The sequence below is a fragment of the Oratosquilla oratoria genome, chromosome 14 (genome assembly GCF_046742065.1).
Source record: "Oratosquilla oratoria isolate Oo_2021 chromosome 14, ASM4674206v1, whole genome shotgun sequence".
Taxonomy (NCBI): domain Eukaryota; kingdom Metazoa; phylum Arthropoda; class Malacostraca; order Stomatopoda; family Squillidae; genus Oratosquilla; species Oratosquilla oratoria.
Window position 1 is genome coordinate 64,617,165 of NC_134790.1, and position 24,765 is coordinate 64,641,929.

General features: G+C 38.9%; 1 protein-coding gene across 1 annotated transcript in view; it reads right to left on the reverse strand.

Annotated features, from left to right (window-relative positions):
* The window catches only part of LOC143032702 (uncharacterized), an 80,172-nt gene that overhangs the window by 13,800 nt on the left and 41,607 nt on the right, over nucleotides 1-24,765 (reverse strand). Inside the window, exons 4-6 of the mRNA XM_076197591.1 lie at nucleotides 18,974-19,161; nucleotides 4,853-5,020; nucleotides 447-617 (exon numbers count right to left, since the gene is read on the reverse strand). Of these exons, the coding sequence (XP_076053706.1) occupies nucleotides 447-617; nucleotides 4,853-5,020; nucleotides 18,974-19,161 (527 nt within the window). The remainder of the gene's footprint in view (nucleotides 1-446; nucleotides 618-4,852; nucleotides 5,021-18,973; nucleotides 19,162-24,765) is intronic.

A 24,765-nucleotide genomic window follows, 5' to 3' on the forward strand; every position in this document is an offset into this window, starting at 1 on the left:
GCTCTTTTCTTTGCCCCTATCTTACATTTTGCTTCTCTTCTCTTTTCTGTCTGTCTCATAAGCCAGAGTCATACTTTGTAATCAATTCACAAATGCTTGCTTCTTCTCTTGTACTACTATCTTCACCTCATCCCACTACTCACTACCCTTCCTTCTATTCCCTCCCATTCTCATACCATCTTTGCACACCATGTCACTTCCTCTTTCAAACACTCCCATTTCTCTTCCACTCCTACCTCTACCCTATCCCTCAGCTTTTGATATTCCTTCTCATTCAAATTGTTTACTCTAAGCACCTCTCCACCTTCCACATTTTCCCTCTTCCTCCACTATTTCCTTTCTTCCCCAAAAAATATCTGACACTCTCTCCCCTAAGAACATGGACATCCAGAATTCTTCCCATCTTTCATTTACATACATAACTCTATACATATACATATATATACCTTTTTACACAGTGGACAGGGCATGGAGGCACTCTGAATAGCCTGCTGAAGGTAGAAGTTTAGATCCAATCTTCCATCTGCTGTCACGTCTGCCTCTCCTTCCATGTTTTCCACAACTTCATCATTTGAATCAGCTTCATTCTTTATGGCTAGGTCAGGAGGCTCTATCTTCTAAAAAGAAATATGCATAAATATATACCAATACAAAAACTAAAGCACATCTAAACAATTTCCTACAATTGACTCACAATTAATTCTGATTCTATACATATATAATTTGTAATTAGACACCCTCCCAGTCATATTAGAGATATTTGTTTTAAGTTTCACATAGTTGCTACAATATAAGATTTCATATCAGAATAGCATGATAGAAAAGGAATCATTATAAAATAACTGCATGATCTACTTAAAACAGCTATGGTGGTCAGATATGGTAAAGTACTCAATATGACTTGTGTAATGTCAGTCAATTACAATATATACACTTAACCTCTTCAACACGAGTAAAATATTCCATGCAAACATTAGTCTGCCTAATGTATGATGATTTGATGATGCATCACATCTCATATGTGTACACACTCACTCTCATGTTTTTGGAAAGGGACAGACAGATGAACAAACACACACGCGCTCCTATGCTTAAAAGTGTAGAAAATCTAACTTTAGAAGCTAAACTAGAAATTTTGAAGAAATGTGATAAAGGCATGCAACTGAAGGACATCACAAATTTGTTCTATTTTGTGACTACCCACTTCTATATATCATTTAACTTCCAGATTTATCTAAATTTCATATGCCTGTGCCTACAAATATATGTATAACTGCATTTTATTACAGGGTCAGAAAGTGATTTTTGTTCGTAAGAATGTATCTCAACTTGTATTATGGGAGTCAATGGGAAAATGAAATTCATTTATCATAATCTCGCTTAACAAACAATTTTCCTTGGAAAATAACTCATTTGTTAAATGTGGGACAAGTGTATCTACAAAACCTCACACAGTGCCTTCTGGTCTACCCTGTCATAAGCCTTTTCCAAATCCACAAGGCACAAAAAACATCCTTACCTTTTCCTAAAACTTTCTCACATATCTCTTACGACAAAAATCTGATCCATGCAACCCCTACCTTTCCTAAACCCACACTGTTCCTCTCCTAAGCCTCTCAATCAAAACCCTCCCATAAATTCCCCAAATATACTCTACAAACTGATACCTCTGAAAATACTACACAAACATTTGTCCCCTTTTACCTTGTAAAGTGAAATTATACAGACATTCTTCCAGTCTTCTGGCACTCTACCATCCTTTAGACAAACATTAAACTTCACCAGCCAGTTCATCACTGTTTTCAGATACTCTGCATGACATCCATCTAACCCAGGTGCCTTTCCTGTTCTCATCATTGTAATAACTACTTTCACCTCATCTTTTCTTATTTTTCCCCCATTTGCCTCATCCATCACTGTCATTTTCTTAGTGCCTCCCACTCCAACCACCATTCCCTCCATATCCTCCTCCACATTTAGCAATTCTCTAAAATAATTTGCCCATCTTCCTCCTACACTTCCATTATAATCTCTCCATGTGCACTTCTTATCTTCTCTTCTTTACTTGATTTGCCTTCCTTTTCTCTCTTAATTTCTTTTGAAAAAAAATTTATTACCTTCAAAAATTTGTCATACTCTTCGACATTTTACATCTGTTCTTCTTTTTGCCTTCTTTATCTGTTTTACTTCTCTTCTTTCTCTTTGTACCTTTATGTTTCTCTCATCCTAATTTGCAAACAGTCCATGAATGCTTATTTCTTCTCTACCTACAACCTTCTTTGCTTCATCATCACACCACTCGCTACCCTTCCTTCTATTTCCTCCCATTCTCCTTGTTACACATACCATCTTGGCACACCTTGTTACTCCATCCTTGAAATACTCCCATTCTTCCTCCACTCCTACCTCTACTCTACCCTTCACCTCCTTCCATTCTTCTCTCAGCTTCTTCTTGTACTCCTTCTGTTTTTCCTTCTCATTTAAGCAATTTACTCTAAGCAGAAACATGGAACATGAGAGAGGAAGAATATAAATGTGTTTGACATGAAATGCCAGAGGAGTATGATAGGAGTTACTAGGCTGAATAGAATGAGAAATGAGGAGATGTGGAGGAGAGGGGGGTGAAAAGGAAGTTGGGAGATAAGGTTGATGAAAGGGAATTGGGATGGTTTGGACACATGGAAAGAGTGAGTGAAGAAAGATTAATAAAAGAGATGTGGAAGGCAGAGGTGGAAAGAGTGAACATGAGGGGAGGGGAACCAAGGATGAGATGGATGGATGGGGTAAAAGGGCCATTGGGAAAGAGGGGAATGTCTGTTGAGGAAGGTTGAAGACAGAGGATGGGGTGAGTGGAGGATGGTAGTGTATGGATGATGCTGTGATGCATAGAAGGGAATGGGAGGGAATTGGGGGGGAGTATATGTGAATGATGTGTTGATGCAGCCCAAAGGGATTTCTCCCCTTCTCTTTTTCTGCATGAGGGGTTGGAGAGGGGGGATTGCCAATTAAAAGAAGTGGTCTTGATGTGGGTGTGCTGTGTCTTGCTGCATTGCTTCTGACTCAGGGCAGTGGGCAAGATGCAGGGATGACCCATCATCCAGGAGGAACCAAGAAAAGAGGGAGGGAGGGGTGGTGAATGGGAGTGGAATATGAGGGGATGAAATGGTTGGGAGTGGTTTTATGCCTTTGACTTTGGCATCATCCCAAGGGGGGAAAAAGCTATTAGTATATGTATGTACTCTAAGCACCTCCCTATCCTCTGTCCTTTTCCTCTTCGTCCATCTATCTTCCACTCTCAACTTACCTTCCACCAAAAAGTGATCTGATATTCCCCCACATTATCCCTTGAGAACTACGTAAATCCACAACTCTTCCTATTCTGCTGGATATTGCTACATAATCCATTAAAGCCCTATCAACCATCCTTCCATCTACCATGCTCTCCCATGTGTACTTTCTTCCTAAATACTGTGTTAGCTATCACCAACTCTAAACACATCACCATCAACTCTCCACTACAATTTTTTCCTGGCACTCCACACTTCCCAACCACACCATCTATTGGTTTATCTCCTACTCTAACACTGAAATATCCCAATACCACTACATTTATATTTCTCCCTAAATCCTTTATGCACTCACTTAAATCTATCCAAAAAGCCTCCATTTCCTCTACACTCTTCTTACTATCAGGCCCATATGCACTTACAAAGACCCGCATCTCCTATTCCAATTTCACCTTCATCCACATTAACATTGAAGTAACCTCCTTCCACTACACCACACACTTATGATAATTGGAACCTTACATGAATTTGAGTCTAGGTATGTTAGAAAATTAGAGAATAGGAGACAGGACCAAATAAGCATTGCTCCTTTCCTGTATACTACAATTAGGTAAATACCATTAAGTAAATACTTCTCTCTTCACTTACTAGTATAGTCATCCCTTCCCTCCCTCATCCCCCTCCTCACTCAACACCCTTCCCATTACACTCCCATACTCAAACTCACCACTCCCTTTAAACTTAGTTTCACTCAGTGCTAATATATCAATCTTTTCATAAACATATTACCTACCTTTACCCTATTATTCTCATAGGTACTACACCCACACACATTAAAAAACCCAAATCTTAGGGTTCTGGTTGGACAGGACAATATCAAGAGTGGGGGAACAGCATAACAGAGGGGCAGTTGGAGTATAATAAAGTAGTATAATTTCTCTAAGAGTAGATATTTCCTCTAACACAGACAAAATGATGTATGGCTCTAGTCTATAGGGAATCCCCATATAGACCCTAAAGTATCAGCTGTATGTCACTGAACAAGTTTTTACTCCACAATAACATACAACCAATACCCCAGATGCTGGGTATGATAATGATGTATGATAACCCGACACAAAATGAGGATGGGAAAGGATCTACCTGATTTAGGTGATTGGTTGGAACAAGAATGGTGGGTGGAGCAATAGAACCTCAAGGACACATACAGAATCTCCAGGGAGAGCAATACAGAATATTGGATCATTCAGCTATTACTACAAACTAAATATAATCAGGATGCTGATGTCAGTTTCCTGGTATACCCTCTTGCCTCTCAGGATGCTGACATCAGCATCCACTAATGATAAGGGTTAACAGCAATGAACTTGTCTACTTATGAACACAAAATGATTAATCCTTCAAGTAGCAGTATATTTAACACTAATCCTGCTATTCTTCCATTTTGAATTTCCATTTCACATTCCACTCAAAGATGTTGCAAAATTACTTTTTAACCAGTTAAGTCTACAATCAGACCAATGCAAGTAATATTCTCATCACTCAAATACACTGCAATAACTTACTACATCTTCAGTTTCAAGGTCTTCCATATCTTCTTCCATTTCTTCCTCTTCCTCGTTTTGTTCAGCATCATTATTATTGCCATTTATGTTTGGGGTGGCACTTGGATCTTCACTCACATCACTTGATGAACTTGTGCATCCATCGGACTTTCCAGGAGACTCCATTAACTGTTGAAAATAACCAGAGGTTTGAACTCTATTTTACAAAGGATTACAAAGGCGGAGCATGCCGACAGGAGACCTTTTGGTCCATATCTAGGTCGGATGCGAAAAAAAAATCATAAAAATAATAAAATAATAAATAAAAACTATAATAATGTAAATAACAAATAAAATACATAAATAAATGCATAGGTATAGTTAAATAATAAACAAACAGGTAAATAGTGAATAATAATAAATTGACATATAATAATAAATGAAAATCAAACAGACAAATGATAACAAAACAAAAACAAATAATATAAAATAAATTATAATCATTACAGCATCTTGCTTAATTTTTTGTACAAAGGCGGGACACCTCGAGCATAGCTCCCCTTCCCGCAAAATACAACTAAGTAAATACAACTAGGTAAAATACACAAAACACAAAAACCTGGACAGAAAGTGATCATTCCAAAATATTAGAAGATACAAAATATGAATTAACTAATATACTGAAGGACAGAGGAAATACAGTAATTATGGGTGACTTTGATTCAAAAGAAATATGTTGAGAGGAAATGACAGTGAAGGGCGGAGGGGATCTCTGGGGCAATGTCCTACTCGACATGACCATCGAATACACAGTGACTTAGTGGATAAAGGAAAATACCAGATACAGAGGTAGTGAAGAATCATCAAGGCTGGATTTAATACTTAAGACAGAGCCTGAAATTGTCGATAAAATTGATTACAAAACTCTGATAGTAAAGAGTGACCATGTACTAATAGAATTTGAGTTGAAAGAGCAAATGGATCAAAGCAGAAATGATAAACATAGAATAGGAAGACTAATGTACAACAAAACAAATTTTGAGAAACTAAAAAAATTCTTTCGCAATGCGAACTGGGAAAAATTCCTAAATGAAGAAACAGGGATGGAAGAGAAATGGAATATACTAAAAGAAATTTATAATGAGGGAGTGAATAAATACATTACCACAACAAAAAATGGAAAGAACATACATAAAAAGCTGGTACAACAAAAGGTGTAGTGAGGCTGGTACAACAAAAGGTGTAGTGAGGCTAAGGATAAAAGAGACAAAGCTTGGAAGAAATGGAAAAGAGACAAGAAAACAACCAAATGGCTAATGTACATCAAACTAAAAAATGATTATGTAAAAATACACAGAGAGGAAAAGAGAAACTATGAAAAAAAAATAATAGAAAAATGCAAACTATTTTACAGGTATGTAAATGGCAAACTGAAGAACAAAAGAGAAATAGAAAAGCTGCGCCAAGGTAAATATGAATATACAGAAGAACTGGAAATGGCTGAAATTATGAACAACCACTTCAAATCAGTATTCACAATAGAAAATTCACCTAACTGTGAGGAAATAGAGAGAGAGATATCCCCCTCAATGAAAAAATAATTGTAACACAGAAGGAAATCAGCGACCAAATCAAAACCCTTGACATCAGAAAATCACATGGTCCAGACGGAATTACAAATTGGATACTGAAAGAATGCCTGGAGGAATTAACAGATAAAATATACAATATAATTAAATTCTCACTTAAAGAAGGAAAAGTGCCACAGGACTGGAAGATTGCAAACACTGTGCCAATTTATAAGGGAGGAAACAAGGAAGACCCATCAAATTACAGACTGGTCTCTCTGACAAGCACAGTAGCAAAAATTTGCAAAAAAGTCGTCAAAAATAGATGGGTTAAACACTTGGAAGAAAAATCTATACTGAATCCAAATCCTACTCTCTGTAGCCCTTTGGGGCTACGGAGAGTAGGATGCCTATATGAGAGGCTGGTAAACAAGTGGGTAGAGAGGTACACGAGGATGCCAGTGTTGACATCTTGATTTTATTTTTTTGCTGTTGTACATGAGTTACCCCTGGATTCTGTGAACTGGTTTGATCATGTTTTCTATGTTTATTATTACTAAGAGTAAAAGAGAACAATACAGCAGACTTCATATTTTATAATGCAAGTACAGGTAGTCGTCGACTTACGACCGAGTTCGGTTCCGACAGACAGGTCGTAAGTCGATCTGGACGCAAGTCGGTCTTTATTATATATACAGTATATATTACCCTTTAAATATTTTTGTTACTGTATATATATATATATATTGTATATTATATTTAGCATACTGAAATAATCTTAGCATCTTTGAACTCTGTTGTATAGTATTTAACCTTTTTATAATTTCATCTGATTTTCTTTGGGAAACGTAGCCTAGGCATAAGCATACTGAATAAAATCCTATCATCTTTAACCTATGATATCTAATACTGTACGAGTATTTTCTAACCTTTTTATTATTTTACCATCAGACTTTCTTTAAGAAACGTATGCATACTGAATAAAATCTTATTATCTTTGAGCTACGTTGTTTAATATTCATTAACTTTTTTATAATTTTCGTTAGGAAACGTAGCCTAGGCCTACGCATACTGAATAAAGTCCTGTTATCTTTGACCTACAAATACTTTTTTGTTGGTTACAATAAAATCATTGCAAGGCAAAATTCGGACATTTTTTTTTATTTCAAAACACATTCTTTTTGTTTACGTACTGTACCGAAAATATTGTTATCGACAACAGACTAGGCATAAACAAAGTTTACTGTTACATTTTATTAATCGCAAAACATAAAAATACAAAATGCTGTACCGAACATATTGCTATCGACAACAGACTAGGCATAAAAAAGTTTTACTGTTACATTTTATTAATTGCAAAACATATGAAAATACAAAATGCAAGGCAAAATTAGGAAAGTTTTTATTTCAAAACACATTCTTTCCGTTTACGTACTGTACCGAACATACTGTTATCGACAAACTAGCCTAGGCATAAAAAAATATTGTTACATTTTATTAATTGCAAAACATATAGAAATACCAAAATACAAAATGCAATGCAAAATTAGGAAAGATTTTACTTCAAACAAAAAATTGAAAGAATATTTAGCTGGCTGGGATGCTGACGCTGTTGGCAGCCTGCCAAAACTATCGTACTAGCGTCTCGCGGCGTGCGGAGTAATTGTTCTGCGCTGCCAGACATAACATTGCAATTCTATTACTCTATTAAATGTTAAATATTGTTGCACTATCTTGTGGTCGTAAAGTCGATCAGTCGTAAGTCGCATAGGTCGTAAGTCGACGACTACCTGTAGTGTGATGAATCATACGTCTGGCACCCAATGCTGCATGCAAGATTTTGAGTCGTAATGAAGTAGTTAAGGGAGAGAGATTGGAGGAAGTGGATAGTTTTAGATACTTGGATGCGAATGTGGCAAGAAAGAGAAGAGTGGAGGTGAAATGTAGATTGAGAGAAGCAAGTAAATGCCTAGGGGGATTGAAAAGTAATGAGAAATGGACATTTGGGAATGGATGCTAAGAGGAGATTGTATGAAGGAGTGATTGTGCCAACAGCAATGTATGGGGCAGGAACATGGAACATAAGAGAGGAAGAGAGGAGGAGTTTGAATGTGTTTGAGTTAGGGTGCCTGAGAAGTATGATAGGGATTACTAGGCTGGATAGAGTGAGAAACAAGGAGGTGAGGAGAGTAGCGGGGGTGAAAAGGGAGTTGGGAGATAGGGTGGAGTTGATGAAAGACTATTGGGATGGTTTGGACACATGGAAAGAATGAGTGAAGAAAGATTAGTAAAAGGGGTGAGGAAGGCAGAGGTGGAAGGAGTGAACATGAGGGGTCAACCAAGGATGAGATGGATGGATGGAGTAAAAGGGACAGTGGGATAGAGGGGAATGTCTGTTGAGGAAGGACAGGAGAAGACAGAAGATAGGGATGAATGGAGAATGGTTGTGTAAGGATGATGCTGTGATGCATAGAAGGGAATGGATGGGGGATGGGAGGTGAGGGAGTATGTGTGAATAATAATTTGACGCAGCCTGAAGGGATTTCTCCCCGTCTTCTGTTTTTCTGCATGAGGGGATGGAGAGGGGGGATTACCGATTAAATGAAGCAGCCTTCCTGTGGTTGTGCTGCCTCTTGCTATACTGCTTCTGACCCAGGGCAATGGGACAGATGCAGGGATGATCCATCATCCAGGAGGAGCCAAGATAAGACGGAGGGAATGGGGTGAATGGGAGTGGAGTATGCGAGAATGGAATGGGTGGGAGTGGATTTTATGCCTGTTTTTTGGCTACCTCCCTTGTTTATGGATGACCTGTGCAAGGGTCAGGAATGGAGAAAGTGAATGGACTGCAAGTAAATTGGGGCTATGCTACGATTATGTCATGTCACCACAGTTGTTCAGTAAGTAAACAGATGGGTGGTAATGGAAGTAAACAAGAGGATGCTCAACAGGGGTCTGGGGTTGGGGAAAAAGAATGGAGGGATGAGAATTAGTAATTCATAGATGACACTGCACTTGTAGCTGAGTTGGAAGATTGACTGAAGCAGTTGGTGGCAGAGTTTAGGAGGGTGTGTGTGAGGAGAAAATGAAGTAGATGTGGGCAAAAGGTGATGAGGTATATAAAGGGTGATGACTGGTGGGTTGGGGGCAATTTCATGGGTAAAAGGGCTGGAAAAGGAGAAATTTAAGTATTTGGGGTCACATGTGGCAGTGGAGTGGAGGTGAAGTTGAATTACAGAGCAAGGAAAGCAAGTAAATGTCTGCTTCATCATTAGATGAAGTAAATGGTGGAAACCAGCTCTAACTGTCAGGCCTGTTGTGAAAGCACTGTCTTGCTACACTGCCTTTGACTCGAACAGTGTGATGAAGGACATGGATCTCTGTAATTCTGGTATTCCTCATGTGATGTCTTGTAGGAGTTTTTTAATTGTGCTTACGAAAGAACAAATACAGAAACTAATAAATAACTGGTGGAAGGTAGAGTTGGAATAAACTTTAGGGGATGACAAAGAATGAAGTAGATAGTAAAAGGGGTATTGGGTACAAAAGGATTATCTGTTGGACAAGGAGAGGACAAGAGATATGCATGAGTGGAAAGTAGTTATGAACAGCAGAGAAACTAAGATAACCCAAAGGGATTTCTTACTGTCTCCTCAAGTGGATGAGGGAGATGGGGTTGCCATGTATGGAGTGGGGGTAAACCAGTTTTAGCTGTTGTGCCTTGTTGAGGAGGTCCTGTATTTTACTTCACTGGCTCTGACCCAAGCAGAGGGTGGGAGACAGGGATGACCCTTCATCCACAAGAAGCTGATAAATGTGATAACAAATGAGCTTTGGATGGGTGTATGATGGGTGTATGCTTTGACCTGGCCACTCTCCATATAAGGAGTAAAGGGCCTTTTGGTATATGTACAGGATGCATTTATGTATGTATATTTGTGAGTAGGTTTTGGCAAAAAAATAAGGATTTTTTGGGGGCCTTTACAGATTTGGAGAATGGCTTATGACTGGGTAGACAGGGAGGCACTGTGTAAGGTATTGCAAATATATGACTGTCATGTATTTTATATTATTTGTTTATCATCATTTCCTTGATTTTCATTTATTATTAGTTATTTGTCATTTCATTATTATCTAATATTTACCTGTTTGTTTATTATTTAACTATACCTATGCATTTATTTATTTTGTTTATTGTTATCTATATTATTATTTGTTAGTGTTTATATTATTATAATTTTAATTTATTTTTCTTTTGTTTATTTATCACTATTATATTTTCTTCCGCATCCGACCTAGTAAGGGACCAAAAGGTCTCCTGTTGGCATGCGCATTTGTAATCCTTGTAATCCTTGTAATATGGATTGGGGGAGGGCTGTTAACCTCTCCAATACAAGTTAAATTCTTGCACACAGCATCAGATGCCTAATGTATGATGCATCATGCGACTAGCATTATAAAATATAAAGTCACTGCTTTATTACTCATTCTCTTTCACTCAGAGTATTAACAAACACAGAAAATGTGAACAAACCAGTTCACAGAATTTGGGGGTCACTCAGCTACAACAACAAAATAAATATAATCAACACACCGACACTGGCATCCTCATATACCCACTCACGTCTCATGACACCAATGCAGGAGTCATCATATGGAAGAGGTTAAGGGCAGTCAAAAGTTTTCAAGAGAGTGGTAGAGCTTGTGTTAGGAATGGAAATGGAGAGAGTGAGTACTCTGAGGTAAAGGTGGGGCTATGTCATGGCTGTGTCATGTTGCCATAGCTGTTCAATGTATACATGGATGGGGTGGTACAGGAGGTAAATCTGAGTGATGGGCAGAGGATTAGAGATGGTTAGAAATAGTGTACTGAAGTGGGAGGTCAGTCAGTTGTTGTTTGTGGACAACACAGCTTGTGGCAAAGTCAGAGGAGGGATTAAGGCAGAGTTTCAAAAGGTATGCAATAGGAGAAAGTTGAAGGCAAATGTGGATAAAAGTAAGGTGATGAAATGTACAAAGGGAAAGGGTGGCAGTAAGTTGTAAATCTTAAAGGAAAGAAACTGGAGGAAATGGATAGTTTGAAGTATTTGGGTTCACATGTGGTAGGAAATGGAGGAGTGGGGTGAAGGTGAACTTTAGATTAAGAGAAGCAAGTAAAGGTCATCCTTGTCCCCCCACCCACTGCTTAGGTCACAAACAATACAACAAGACAAAGTGTCTCTACATCAAGGCTAAACAACCAAAGTTGGTTTACTCCCACTGTTTCATTACATGATGACCCTCTCCCTCTACTCTCCATTCTCACCAATCTCTTGCTTTCCTTTCCCTACTCAATATTTCTTTAGCACAAATTGCCCTTCACTTCCTCTATCCACCTTATTCTTCTTGGTCTTCCCCTCAAATTTACAACATCCACCTCTGCCTTCACACACTTTTTACTTTGCATATCATTCTTCACTTGTTCTTACTAATACACATTTGGAAAAACCCCTACAAGACATCAAAAGAGGAGTACCAGAGCTACCTGGATTGATATATGGGATACATCATACATACATACATACATATACCAAAGGTTTTTTCCCCCTACACAGGGGGTAGCCAAAAAGAAAAAGGTGTAGAAACCACTCCCACCCATTCCATTTCCTCTATATTCCACTACCCTCCACCCTCCTCCTTCCCTCTTATCTTGGCACCTCCTGGATGACGGGTCATCCCTGCATCCTGTCCACTGCCCTGGGTCAGATATATGGGATAATAATATATATGTGCTTAGATATATGGGATATATATATGGTCAGATATAGGGATAATAATATATATGTAATATAGCATACACCCACCCTTCACCTATCTCACACTCAACACCCATTTGTTGTCCCTTCTATCTTAGATCCTTGTGAATGGTCATCCCTGTCTCCCACCTAATGTTTGGGAAAGAGGCAATGGAGTAAGATATAGCACCTAGCAGGGCCCAACAACCTAAGCAGTGGGGAAGAGTATGACAGAACATTTTGAAAGTAATAAAAAGATGTTTTGGAAGGAAATTAAGAGATGAAAGGGGGTGAATCAAGTAGAGAAGAAAAGGTAAAAGGTGCAGATGGGGAAATGATAATGGAAGAGATGAGTAAGAGGAAAATGGGCAAAGTATTTTAGAAAGTTGTTCAATCTGAAGGAGGATTGGGAGGGAAAGGTAGTTGCAGTGGGAGGAGCTAAGAAAATGACAGTGACAAATGAGGAAAATGGAGGAGAAATAAGAAAAGATGAGGTGAAATAATTGAAATGATGAGAGCAAGTAAGATACCTGGGTTAGATGGATGTCATGTGGAGTGTCTAAAAAGGGAGGTACAGTGATGGTGGACTGGCTAGTGCGGTACTTTAATGTTTGTCTAAAAGAAGGTTTAATGTTTGTCTAAAAGAAGGTAGAGTACCAGAGGAGGAGTGCCTGTATAGTTCTGCCTTACAAGGGAAAAGGGGACAAATATGAGTGTAATAATTTCAGAGGGATCAGTCTGTTGAGTGTAGTTGGGAAGGCTTATGGGAGGGTTTTGATTGAGAGGATTAGGAGAGGAACAGAGGAAGCAATTGGTGATAAACAGTGTGGGTTTAGGAAAGGTAGGGATTGCATGGATCAGATTTTTGTGGTAAGGCAGATATGTGAGAAAACTTTAGCAAAAGGTAAGGATGTTTTTTGGTGCCTTTATGGATTTGGAAAATGCTTATGACAGGGTAGACAGGAAGGCACTGTGGGAGGTATTGGAGATATATCACATAGGAAAAAAGCTGTTAAAAGCAGTCAAAAGCTTTTACAAGAGTAAGCCTGTGCTAGAGTTAGAAATGGAGAAAGCAAGTGGTCTGAGATAAAGGTGGGACTTCGCCAGAAATTTGTCTTGTCACTGGCAATTTATACATGGATGGGGTGGTGTGAGAGGTAAATGCAAGGGTAATGGGCAGGGGATTGGAGATGGTTAAAAAAAATGGAGAAAATGGGAGATAAGCCAGATATTGTTTGCTCATGACAATGTGCTTGTAGATCAGAGGAGGGATTAAGAAAGTTACTGGAGCTTGGGAAAGTGTGTGAAAGAAGGAAGTTGAAGATAAATGTGGGTAAAAGTAAAGTAATGAGATGCACAATGGGAGAGGATGGCAGCAAATTGGAAGCAAGTATTAAGGGAGAGAGGCTGGAGGAAGTGAATAGTTTTAGATACTTGGAAATGAATGTGGCAGCAAAGGGAGGAGTGAGAGAAGCATTAAATGTCTTGGGGGATTAAAAAGGTAATGAGAAATAGACATTTGGGAATGGATACTAAGAGGAGATTGTATGATGGGGTGATTGTGCCAACAGCACTGTATGGGGCAGAAACATGGAACATAAGAGAGGAAGAGTTTAAATGTGTTTGAGATGAAATGCCTGACAAGTATGGTAGGGGTTACTGGGCTCAATAGTGTAATAAACGAGGTGAGGAGGAGAGCAGGGGTGGAAAAGAAATGGGAGATAGGGTTGATAAAAGAGTGTTGATATGGTTTAGACATATGGAAAGACTATGTGAAGAAAGATTAGAGAACGGAGAACGAAGTGTGGAAAACAGGAGTGGATGGAGTGAACACTAGGGGGTGACCAAGGATGAGGTGGATGGATGGGGTAAAAGGGGCATTGGGAAAGAGGGGGATGTCTGTTGAGGAAGGGAGAAGACAGAAGATAGGGGTGAGTGGAGAATGGTTGTGTATGGATGATGCTGTGATGCATGGAAGGGAGTGGGTGGGGGATGGGGGGTGAGGGAGTATGTGTGAATAATATTTTGATGCAGCCTGAAGGGATTCTTCCAGTCTTCTCTTTTTCTGCATGAGGGGACATGAGGGGGAGGGGGGGTTGCCAGTTAAATGAAGCGGCCTTGCTGCGGATGTGCTGTGTCTTGCTGCATTGCTTCTGACCCAGGGCAGTGGGCAAGATACAGGGATGACCCACCATCCATGAGAAGCCAAGAAAAGAGGGAGGGAGGGTGGTGAATAGGAATGGAGTATGTGGGGATGAAATGGGTGGGAGTGGATTTATGCCTTTGACTTTGGGTACCTCCCTTGTAAGAGGGAAAAAAGGCCTTGGTATATGTATGTATGTTACATTACATGGCAACCCTCGCCCATGATCCACTTCTCAGGAAATTACAGATCAGAAAAGAAACCCCTCTGAGCCATATCAATTTCTCATCCATGCACAGCCACTCTCCATTCATACCTATATCTTAACAACTCCCTTTCCTGTTTGACAGACACTCCCCTTGTACCTAATTCCCACTTCAACAAATCAACCCATTGCATTCTTGTCACTGGTCTCACGAGGTATGATCAACCTGTAGGGATATCTCAAAGGCTTGTTGATCAGTCAATCTTGAGACAAACTTGAATGACAAGAGAAGTAATTACAAGACCCAATCTCCAAAACAGTTTATACATACTGTACATCATCATAGGCCTCTTTCAGTCTAGCTGACCATGGGGTACATCCTAAATTACTTGTAGTTCAGTTAAGTCAAAGACAAAGAAATCTCTGGTATAGTCTGCTCAGCCAGAGCAGTGTCACTTGTAGCTATAGAGACCAATGTGGGAGTAGCAGTCTCTAGCACAAAGTTCACACTTGTGGGAGGACTCTGGCCTGTTGGAGTTGTTGTGCTCCTTTCTGCATGCTTGCTTGATAGCTCCTGTGTTCATAAGTTTTTCTTCCTGTCTTAAGATGTTAGTTCAGGATACTTCTCCAGCTTGTATGATCAGCTGCAAGGTCTTCCCAGGATTTGGAGTCAATGTCAAGTGCCTTCTTGTCTCTCTTGCAGGTATCCTTGAACCACAGTTGTGGACAGCCATTGGTTCTCCTGCCAGAAGCCAGTTCTCCATGGAGATCTTTGGGGATGTAGTCATCCTCCATATGATGGACATGGGTGAGCCAGCACAACCTGCACTGCCTGAGCAGGCTGCACATGATAGGGAGACCAACATGGGATAAGACCTCTGTGTTGGTCACTTAGTCTTGCCAGGTTATGTCCATGATATGCCAGATGGTTCTCGGGTGGAAGGTGTTTTGCCTTTTCTCCTGTCTGGTATGCGTGATCCATGTCTCACTGCTGTTTAACAGTGTGCTGATGACACGTGCATTGTACACTGCCATTTTTTTCTTCACTGTCAGCTTTTGAGTTTGTCCACACTCAAGTTGATTGGTGAGTGAGTGTTGTAGCTGCCTTCTCAATCCTCTTGTCGATCTCAGTGTCCAGGAAGAAGTTGTCATTGATGGTGTAGCTGAGGTATGTGAATTCGCAAACAATATTGAGTTTGTAGTCATCTGCAGTGTCTCTGTATTCTGTCCTAGAACATTCATTTTTTTCAGGCTGATGGTCAACCCAAAGTCCTAGCAGGCATAGGAAAACTGATCCAACAGTGACTGTAGTTCCTGCTGGTTATGTGTTGCAAATGCTGCATCATCCACAAACAGCATGTAGATAAGGACTTTGTATACTGGATCTGAGGTAGGCTGGATTGAAGAGCCTACTGTCTGATCTGGTCCGAAGGTAGATTCCCTTTGTCACAGTACCAAAGGTGTGTTTCAGAAGTAGAGCAAAAAAGATCCCAAAAATTATGGGAGCAAGAACACAGACTTGCATCACTCCGCTAATGATGTCAAAGGGCTGCCACTAAACTGTACTGTCCCCTTCATGTTGTTGTGGAAAGATGTGATTATATTCTGCAGTTCTGGTGGCCATCCAATCTTCAGAAGCACCTTGAACAGTCGTCTCTGCTGACCATATCGATGGCCTTGGTAAGGTCAATAAAGGCACTACAGGAGCATCTGCTGTTCTCTGCACATCTCCTGGAGTTGGTGAAAGGAGAAGACAATGTCTACCAATGACCTCTCAGTCCAAAAGACACACCATGATTCTGGGTAGACTCATTCAGCAAGCTTTTGTAGATGTGTCAAAATAACCTAAGCAAATACTTTGCTGACAAAGTTGAGCAGGAAGATGCCTCTATAGTTGTTGCAGTCACTTCTCTGGCCTTGTTCTTGTAGGGAGTGATCTTAGCATCCCTTATGTCCAGTGATACTGCTCCTTCATGCCAGCATTGAACCTCATGCAGTGAGAGCAGTAGAGTGGTCTTGCAGTGTTAATCAGGTCAAGAGGAATCCAATTTCTGCAGGATAGTGTCAGTGGTGTTAAAGCCAGGAGTCAGGAGTCTCTCTGACCCATTACTGCCTGGTTCTACCATATGCAGCAGGCTGTTGCTCAAACTATTAATCTTCCACTCAAAATGCGACGTTAAAAACAATTTGTACATATAATAACATTCTTAACAGAGCAAGACTGTTACCTTCCTTAAGCTTTCCTTTACAACCTCTTCAGTGCAACTGTGTCCCAAAACATAAAAGTACTGGTTACCAATATATATATGTATATGTATATATATATATATATATATATATATATATATATATATATATATATATATATATATATATATATATATATATATATATATATATATACATGGAAATAGACTCATCCACTGGGATTCGAACCCTTGACTAGGCGGCTTACGTCTTATAAGGCAATGACGTTACTGACCTTACTTATAAGACGTAAGCCGCCTAGGCAAGGGTTCGAATCCCAGTGGATGAGTCTATTTCCAAAAATTGTCAAATGATAAAAACATATATATATATATATATCTCACTTAGACAAAATGTTGTAGCACATTTATAAATAATAATCACGAAGAACCCACAGTCATAATAAAAGGAAACTTAGAAGAAAGTATAACTTCTATATTTCAGCTAATAGCTATAGCCCTCTTCAGGAGAGTACAGATTACAAGAATTTGCAAATTCTTGTAATCTGTACATTCCTGAAGAGGGCTATAGCTATTAAGCGAAATATAGAAGTTATACTTTCTTTTAAGTTTGCTTTTATTCCGACTGTGGGTTCTTCGTGATTAATATATATATATATATATATATATATATATATATATATATATATATATATAGTGTATATATATATATATATATATATATATATATATATATGTATATATGAGTGGCAGGGTGGTGAAATAAACACCGAGAATCGTTGAAGTTTTATTAACTGACGTTTCACTCTTAACAGAGCTTCTTCAGAGTGTACAAACATGATTGGGAAATCAACAGTTATATATCTTACATCATTCCGCATTCCTTCCTTAACCCACCACCTCCCTCCCTCTTGTACCCTTCAGCTCCTGTAAGACCATCCAGCCAGACGTTTTGGACAGCTTAATAAAACCATCACGATGGTTACAGCGGGGCTGGGATGCTATAAAAGCTGCCTCTACTATTTTTCTACTACACCCACTCCTCGTTTAACGACCTACTCGGGTAATGACAACTCGGAGTAACGACGGGCTTTATGACGTCGTTTAACATAAATCTCCCGAAGTTACGACGTCGTGTACGATAATTAAGTTGGCCGAGGCAAATTTGTATGATGTTATAAATTAACTTGTACGGTGGATATTAGCTGTGAGGTAAAGTGTTCTGAAGCTTAGGTCTACATTACCAACCTGCAAGCTGCAAAAACTACCTGGGGTACAGTATATACCGGTAGTGGTAAATTTTTAGTTTCGACCATGGGCGCAATATAGCAATAGAAAATTAATTATTAATTTTGTAAATTATAATGTATCAACGTAATATGCAATTTTGTGAGCGGAAATAAAAAAAAATGCTAAAACAGATTTCGTAAGTAACGAAGTCATGTCGGACGAATGGTACACCATGTTTGTTATGATAGATGCCGATGTTGAAGAAATGAAAGGATGATAAATTAATTCGTCTAACCTAAGCTAAACTAACCTAACCTGTGTTTAATAAATCATTACCTGCAAATTAAATGTCATCCGGCTCGTCCTCGTTGTCGTCGTCGTGAGAGACGTTGGCAGACGACAAGATGGCGTCCCGAGCCTATGCTACTGACTTCGTTCATTAGCATATTTTCTTGTAGCAAGGTATTTTTTACTTTCATTTCCGCCCACAAAATTGCATATTACGTTGATACATTTTAATTTACAAAATTAATAATTAATTTTCTATTGCTATTTTGCGCCCATGGTCGAAACTAAAAAAATACCCCGGTATTCAATATGGAATGTCAGCATACGCGGATTTGGTCATATACGGTAATTTTAGGAACTTAACCACCGTAAATAAACAGTAAATAAAGCTTTAATGTACTGTATAAAAGAGGGAAAATACACGAAAATAAAGATACATGTATTGCTGGACATTGTACATACAGTACATGTACGTATATGTATACACTTTCGCTTAACAACCAATTCGGTTAACGACGGCACGCTGGTCCCAATTGTCGTCGTTAAACGAGGAGTGGTTGTATTTTTATTTTTTCAGTTAATAAAACTTCAACGATTCTCGGTGTATATCTCACCACCCTGCCACTCATTTTGTCATCCATTCCTCAATATATATATATATATATATATATATATATAAACATATATGAATAATAATAGAAAAAATAAGACAAAATAATGGAATTACCTTTTCTCCTTGATCCAAACCAAGAACATGAAGGTGTTTTGCTGTTGCCAGAAAGGATGAGATATTCTGTTGTGGAACATCCACTTGCCCACGATATATAAAGGAAATAAGGAATCGTACATCTAGAACAGGGGTATCAGGAAGCAGGAGGGGTGCATCTGTGTCTGGACAAGCTTCAAGGACAGTGGCTGAAAGAAAAAAATTAAAATTAATCAATCATACGAAATCACCCTATATAAGAGATACTGACAGCACTTATACATATATACATATAACAATGGCTTTTTCTCCCTTACAAGGGAGGCAGCCAAAGGCAAAGACATAAATCCACTCCCATCCATTTCATCCCCACATACTCCACTCCCATTCACCAATCCCTCCCTCCCTCCCTCTTTTCTTGGCTCCTCCTGGATGATGGGTCATCCCTGCATCTCGCCCACTGCCCTGGATCAGAGGCACTGTAGCAAGACACAGCACACCCACAGCAAGGCCACTTCATTTAATCAGGAAGCCCCCCTCTCCATCCACTTATGCAGAAAAAGAGAAGATGGGGAGAAATCCCTTCAGGCTACATCAAAATATTATTCACACATACTCCCTCACCCCCAATCTCCCATGCATCACAGCATCATCCACACACAACCATTCTCTACCCACCCCTATCTTCTGTCTTTTTTCTTCCTTCCTCAGCAGACATTCCCCTCTTTCTCAATGCCCTTTCCACCCCATCCATCTCATCCTTGGTTGCCCCCTCATGTTCATTCCCTCCACCTCTACCTTCCACACCTCTTTTACTAATCTTTCTTCACTCATTCTTCCCATGTGTCCAAACCATCCCAATAATCTTTCATCAATCCTATCTACCAACTCTCTTTTCACCCCCCTCTCCTCCTCACCTCATTTCTAACTTTATCCAGCCTAGTAACCCCTACCATACTTCTCAGGCATTTCATCTCAAATTCATTTAAACTCTTCCTCTCTTATGTTCCATGTTTCTCCCCATACAGTCAGCACTATCACTACTTCATACAATCTCCTCTTAGCATCTATTCAAAAATGTCTATTTCTCATTACACTTATACAATACAATACAGCTCTTATACAATCAATAACCTAGGGATTTCAGGGGCAACCCTACAGACCAGAAGCACACAGTCTCCTTTATTGTTCAGACAAATCTCCATTCATTGAAGAATCCTGAACTGTATCTTAACTTTTAATTTCCCAAATTTAAAGGTCAGAATCCAGTGGTAAACAGTTTTTCAAAACTCCAACCAGAGTAAATCAGAAAGTATTGCTAACTATTCCCACTGAACATTTCTTAATTTAGGCAACAAAAATACTTTTTTTTTCAATTGTCTCCACTTCAAAAACAGCTTCAGCTATTGTCAGGAATTTTTGGAAGTGTGACATATATGTAGTCATACATCACTATTCACATGCCATTGTTTGCCACTGTTAATACTGAATCTATTGAACAGCCACGAGATTATTTAATAAATTATGGTCTAAATTTTCTCACAGCTTTTCAAAAGATTCAGTGTTTGGGTACTCATGTGTCACACTTCCAAAGATTTCCAACAATAGCTGAAGTTGTTTTCAAAGTGCAGATGATTTATTCATTGTTGAAAAATAGCATTTTTGTTGCCTAAATTCAAGTTTAACCACTTCAGTACGATGATGCCTATGTAGGTGTCATGAGACATGAGTGGGTACACAAGAATGCTAGTGTTGGCTTCATGATTTTTTTTTTAGTTGTATATGAGTTATCCCCAGATTCTGTGTACTGGTTTGATAAAGTTTTCTGTGTTTATTATTACTCAGAGTAAAAGAGAGCAAGTAATACAGCAGTGACTTTATATTTTATAGTGAGAGTAATGAGATGCATTGTTCATATGGCAGCTCATGCTGTGTGCAAGAATTTGATTGGTACTGAAGTGGCTAATAAACAAATTTTTGTGGGAATATTTTTTTATTTATTTATTTTATTTTTTTATTCTGCTTGGAGTTTTGAGAAAGTGTCTCCCATTGTGCATTCTCACCTGGGAGTATGCCACTACCTTGTTCCAATCCATGTTGAAAAAGCTATAGAAGTTCAGTTTGGATATCAAACAAGTGAAAATGTACATGAGTGACACAGCTGGTGAAGAATGTTTAAACTTTTACAATGACCTGTTCCATGAGATATGTGCACAAGGGATAAATTGTCACTATAGTTGAGAATGTGATGAAACAGTTTTCTCCCCTATGTCTGTACAACTTGTTGAAAAGCTCTTTTGAATGGGTTTCAACATTTCCTGTATGGTACATAAGGGATATAAGCAAAGGCAATAAGAGAGTCTGGGAGGAGTTTTCCAACTAGAACCCTAAGGTTTGGATATTTGAATGAGAGTATTAGGGAAGAGATAGAGAGTAGGTTTGTGAGAAGAAAGATGGATGTGTAGGCAATTAGTGGAACTAAGTTGAAAGGGAGGGGGAATTTGAGTTTGGGAGTGTAGTAAGGAGGGTGTCAGGAGTGAAGATAGGACAAGGAAGAGAAGTGGTGGCTATACTAGTAAGTGAGAGAGGTAAGTGTGTGATGGAGTGGAAGGAGGTCTCTTCAATGTTAATGTGAAGGTGAAAAAGGGAAGGGAAATGTGGGTCTAAGTGTATATGGGCCTGGTAGTGAGAAGAGTGTAGAGGAAAAGGAGACTTTTTGGATAATTCAAATGAGTGCACAGAGAATTTAGAGAGGAATGTCAATGTAGTAGTATTGGGAGATCTCAATGCTAGAGTAGATGAACCAAGAGACAGAGTGGTTGGAAAGTGTGGAGTGCCATAAAAAAAATTGTAGTGGGGAGTTGATGGTGGAGATAAGTTTATAATGAGAGTTGATGATAGCTAACACAGTGTTCAGGAAGAAAATCAAGCCTAAGTACACATGGGAGAGGGTGGTGGATGAAAGGGGAAGAGTAGAGATTTTGGATGTACATATTCTTATGAGAGTTGGGGAATATCAGATAAAAAAAAATTGTGGAAGGTAAGTTGAAAGTGGAGGATAGATGGAGAAAGAGGACAAGGACAGATGGTAGGAAGGTGCTTAGAGTAAATGGCTTAAATGAGAAAGAAAAGGAGTACAAGCAGCTGAGAGAAGAGAGGGAGGTAAAAGATGTCATGTGTTTTCTTTCTTGTGTTGGTCGTGTGGTCTGCCAGCATGTAGCCTTTTACCCTTCCCTGCCCACTTATCGGTCAGCTGTGTAGACCAAGTTGCCACACCCAGGTCAACATGGTCAGATCAGCAGCCGCCTTTTGTTGCCTTTGCCCTCAGGTCAAGTAAGCGCTAGCATTGGGGTGCAAAATTGTCAAGTTGTATTATTTCTTTCTTTCTTTTTGGGGGGGGCTATGTTTATTTTTTTAGTTTGTGTACTTTTCTCTTTATGTAATGTAACCAGCTTTCCAACAACTTGTTTTTGTAACAGAGCTACCATGTGTCAGTACACTGCAACATTCTCGAATTTTTGTACTAAATTCTTAAGTGTATTTAACTTGAATTCGTATGGTAACATTTTCTATTGCCAGCAGGCTGCACATGTCAATTTGTTGGTTAATTATTTTATTGTCCTTTTTAATTTGTGTTAGTATTAAGGTTTTTATTATTACATGCATAATATTGTTGTGTGTAATTTAAGGTTGTGTAATTAGGTTAGGCTGTTTGCTATCATTCAAAGTGGGATAGGAAAAAAACTTCCTTTTTGTAGTACCCTTCAGCCTTTGGCTCTAGTGACCTATCAGGTCAATGGTGAGCCCTTTAAAAGAGGGGCGAGGTTTTTGTTAGGATTGTAGGTTCACCCTTTTGGGATTTTGAATTGGTGTGTCATACGGGCTTTTATTGATATGTTCTCGTGGGTGACCATGTTGATCTGTTTCCTCCACCCTTTTTGTTAATCCACAGTACACAGTTTGTGTTTAGGTTTGTAGGTCACATTTTGGGTTTTTGAATGTTGGTGTGTCAAATAGGCTTTTACCAAACTTTCAGTTCCCGTACATGATCTTTAATTACCTTTGTATTCTCCCACCGAGTTTTTTATGAAACTGTATTTTTGGGTTATTATTATCTCACATGATTTTCTTGTCTTCTGATTTTAAGTTATATTAAAATTAATACTTAAATTGTGATAATATTTCTATTACAAAAGTGCTTTTCATTGTATTGTGTTGTTATGTAAATAAAATTTGATAACGAAACTCACTTTTCCAAACCTGGAAAACAAAATCAAAATAAATAAAAATAAAATTTAAATATTTTCCCCACAGTTCCAATTTATAACAGTGGCCAACTTTTTCTCCTCCTCCAATCCATAACAAGGATAGAGTAGAGGTATGAGTGGAGGAAGAATGGGGATGTTTCAAGGAGGGAGTCACAAGGTATGCAAAAATGGTGTGTGGAACAAGGAGCATGGGAGGAAATAGAAGGATGGGTAGTGAGTGGTGGGAGAATGAAGCAAAGAAGGTTGCAGAGGGGAAAAAATGAACATTTACAGATTGGTTGCAAAATAGGATGAAACATATGAGAGGTACAAAGAAAAAAGAAGAGAAGTAAATCACAAAATAAAGGGAGGCAAAAAGGAGAGCAGATGTTAAATGGGGGAAGAGTATGACAGAAAATATTGAAAGTAATAAAAAGATGTTTTGGAAGGAAATGAAAATAGGAAGGAGAGGTGAATCAAATTGAAAAGAAAAGGTAAAAGGTGCAAAGAGATAATAATGGAAAAGGTGTAAGAGAAAGATGGGCAGAGTATTTTAGGGAATTGTTAAATGTGAAGGAGGATAGGGAGGGAAAGATGGTTGCAGTGGGAGGAGCTAAGAAAATGACAGTGACAAATGAGGAAAATTGGGGAGAAATAAGAAGAGATGAGGTGAAATCAGTTATTAAATTGATGAGAGCATGTAAGGCACTGTGGTTAGATGGGCATCATATGGAGTGTCTGAAAAAGGAAGGTACATTGATGGTGGACTGGCAGATAAGGTTGTTTAATGTTTGTCTAAAATAGGGTAGAGTGCCAGAGAACTGAAGGAGTGCCTGTATAGTTCCACTTTACAAGGGAAAAGGGGACAAGTGTGAGTGTAATAGTTTCAGAGGACTCAGTTTGTTGAGTGTAGTTGGGAAGGTTTATGGGAGGGTTTCGATTGAAAGGATTAGGAGAGGAACAGAGGGAGTAATTGGTGAAGAACAGTGTGGGTTTAGGACAGGTAGGGGTTGCATGGATTAGGTTTTTGTGGCAAGACAGATATGTGAAAAATCTTTAGAAAATAAGATTTTTTTTTTTGGGGGGGGGGCCTTTATGGATTTGGAAAAGGTTTACGACAGGGTAGATAGGAAGGCAATGTGGGAGGTTTTGCAGATATATGGGATAGGAGGAAAGCTGTTAAGAGCAGTCAAGAGTTTTTACAAGAGTAATAGAGCCTGTGTTAGAATTAGAAATGGAGAGAGTGAGTGGTTTGAAGTAAAGATGGGACTTCACCAGGGATGTGTCATTTTGCCATGGCTGTTAACTGTGTACATGGATGGGGTAGTGTAGGAGGTAAATGCAAGGGTAATGGGCAGGGGATTGAAGATGGTTAAAGAAAAGGAAGAAAAATGGGAGATACGCCAGTTGTTTGCTGACAATACTGTGGTTGTGGCAGGATCAGAGGAGGGATTGAGGAAGTTAGTGACGGAGTTTGGGAAGGTGTGTGAAAGGTGGAAGTTGAAGGTAAATGTGGGTAAAAGTTAGGTGATGAGATATACAAGGAGTAAGGATGGCAGCAAATTG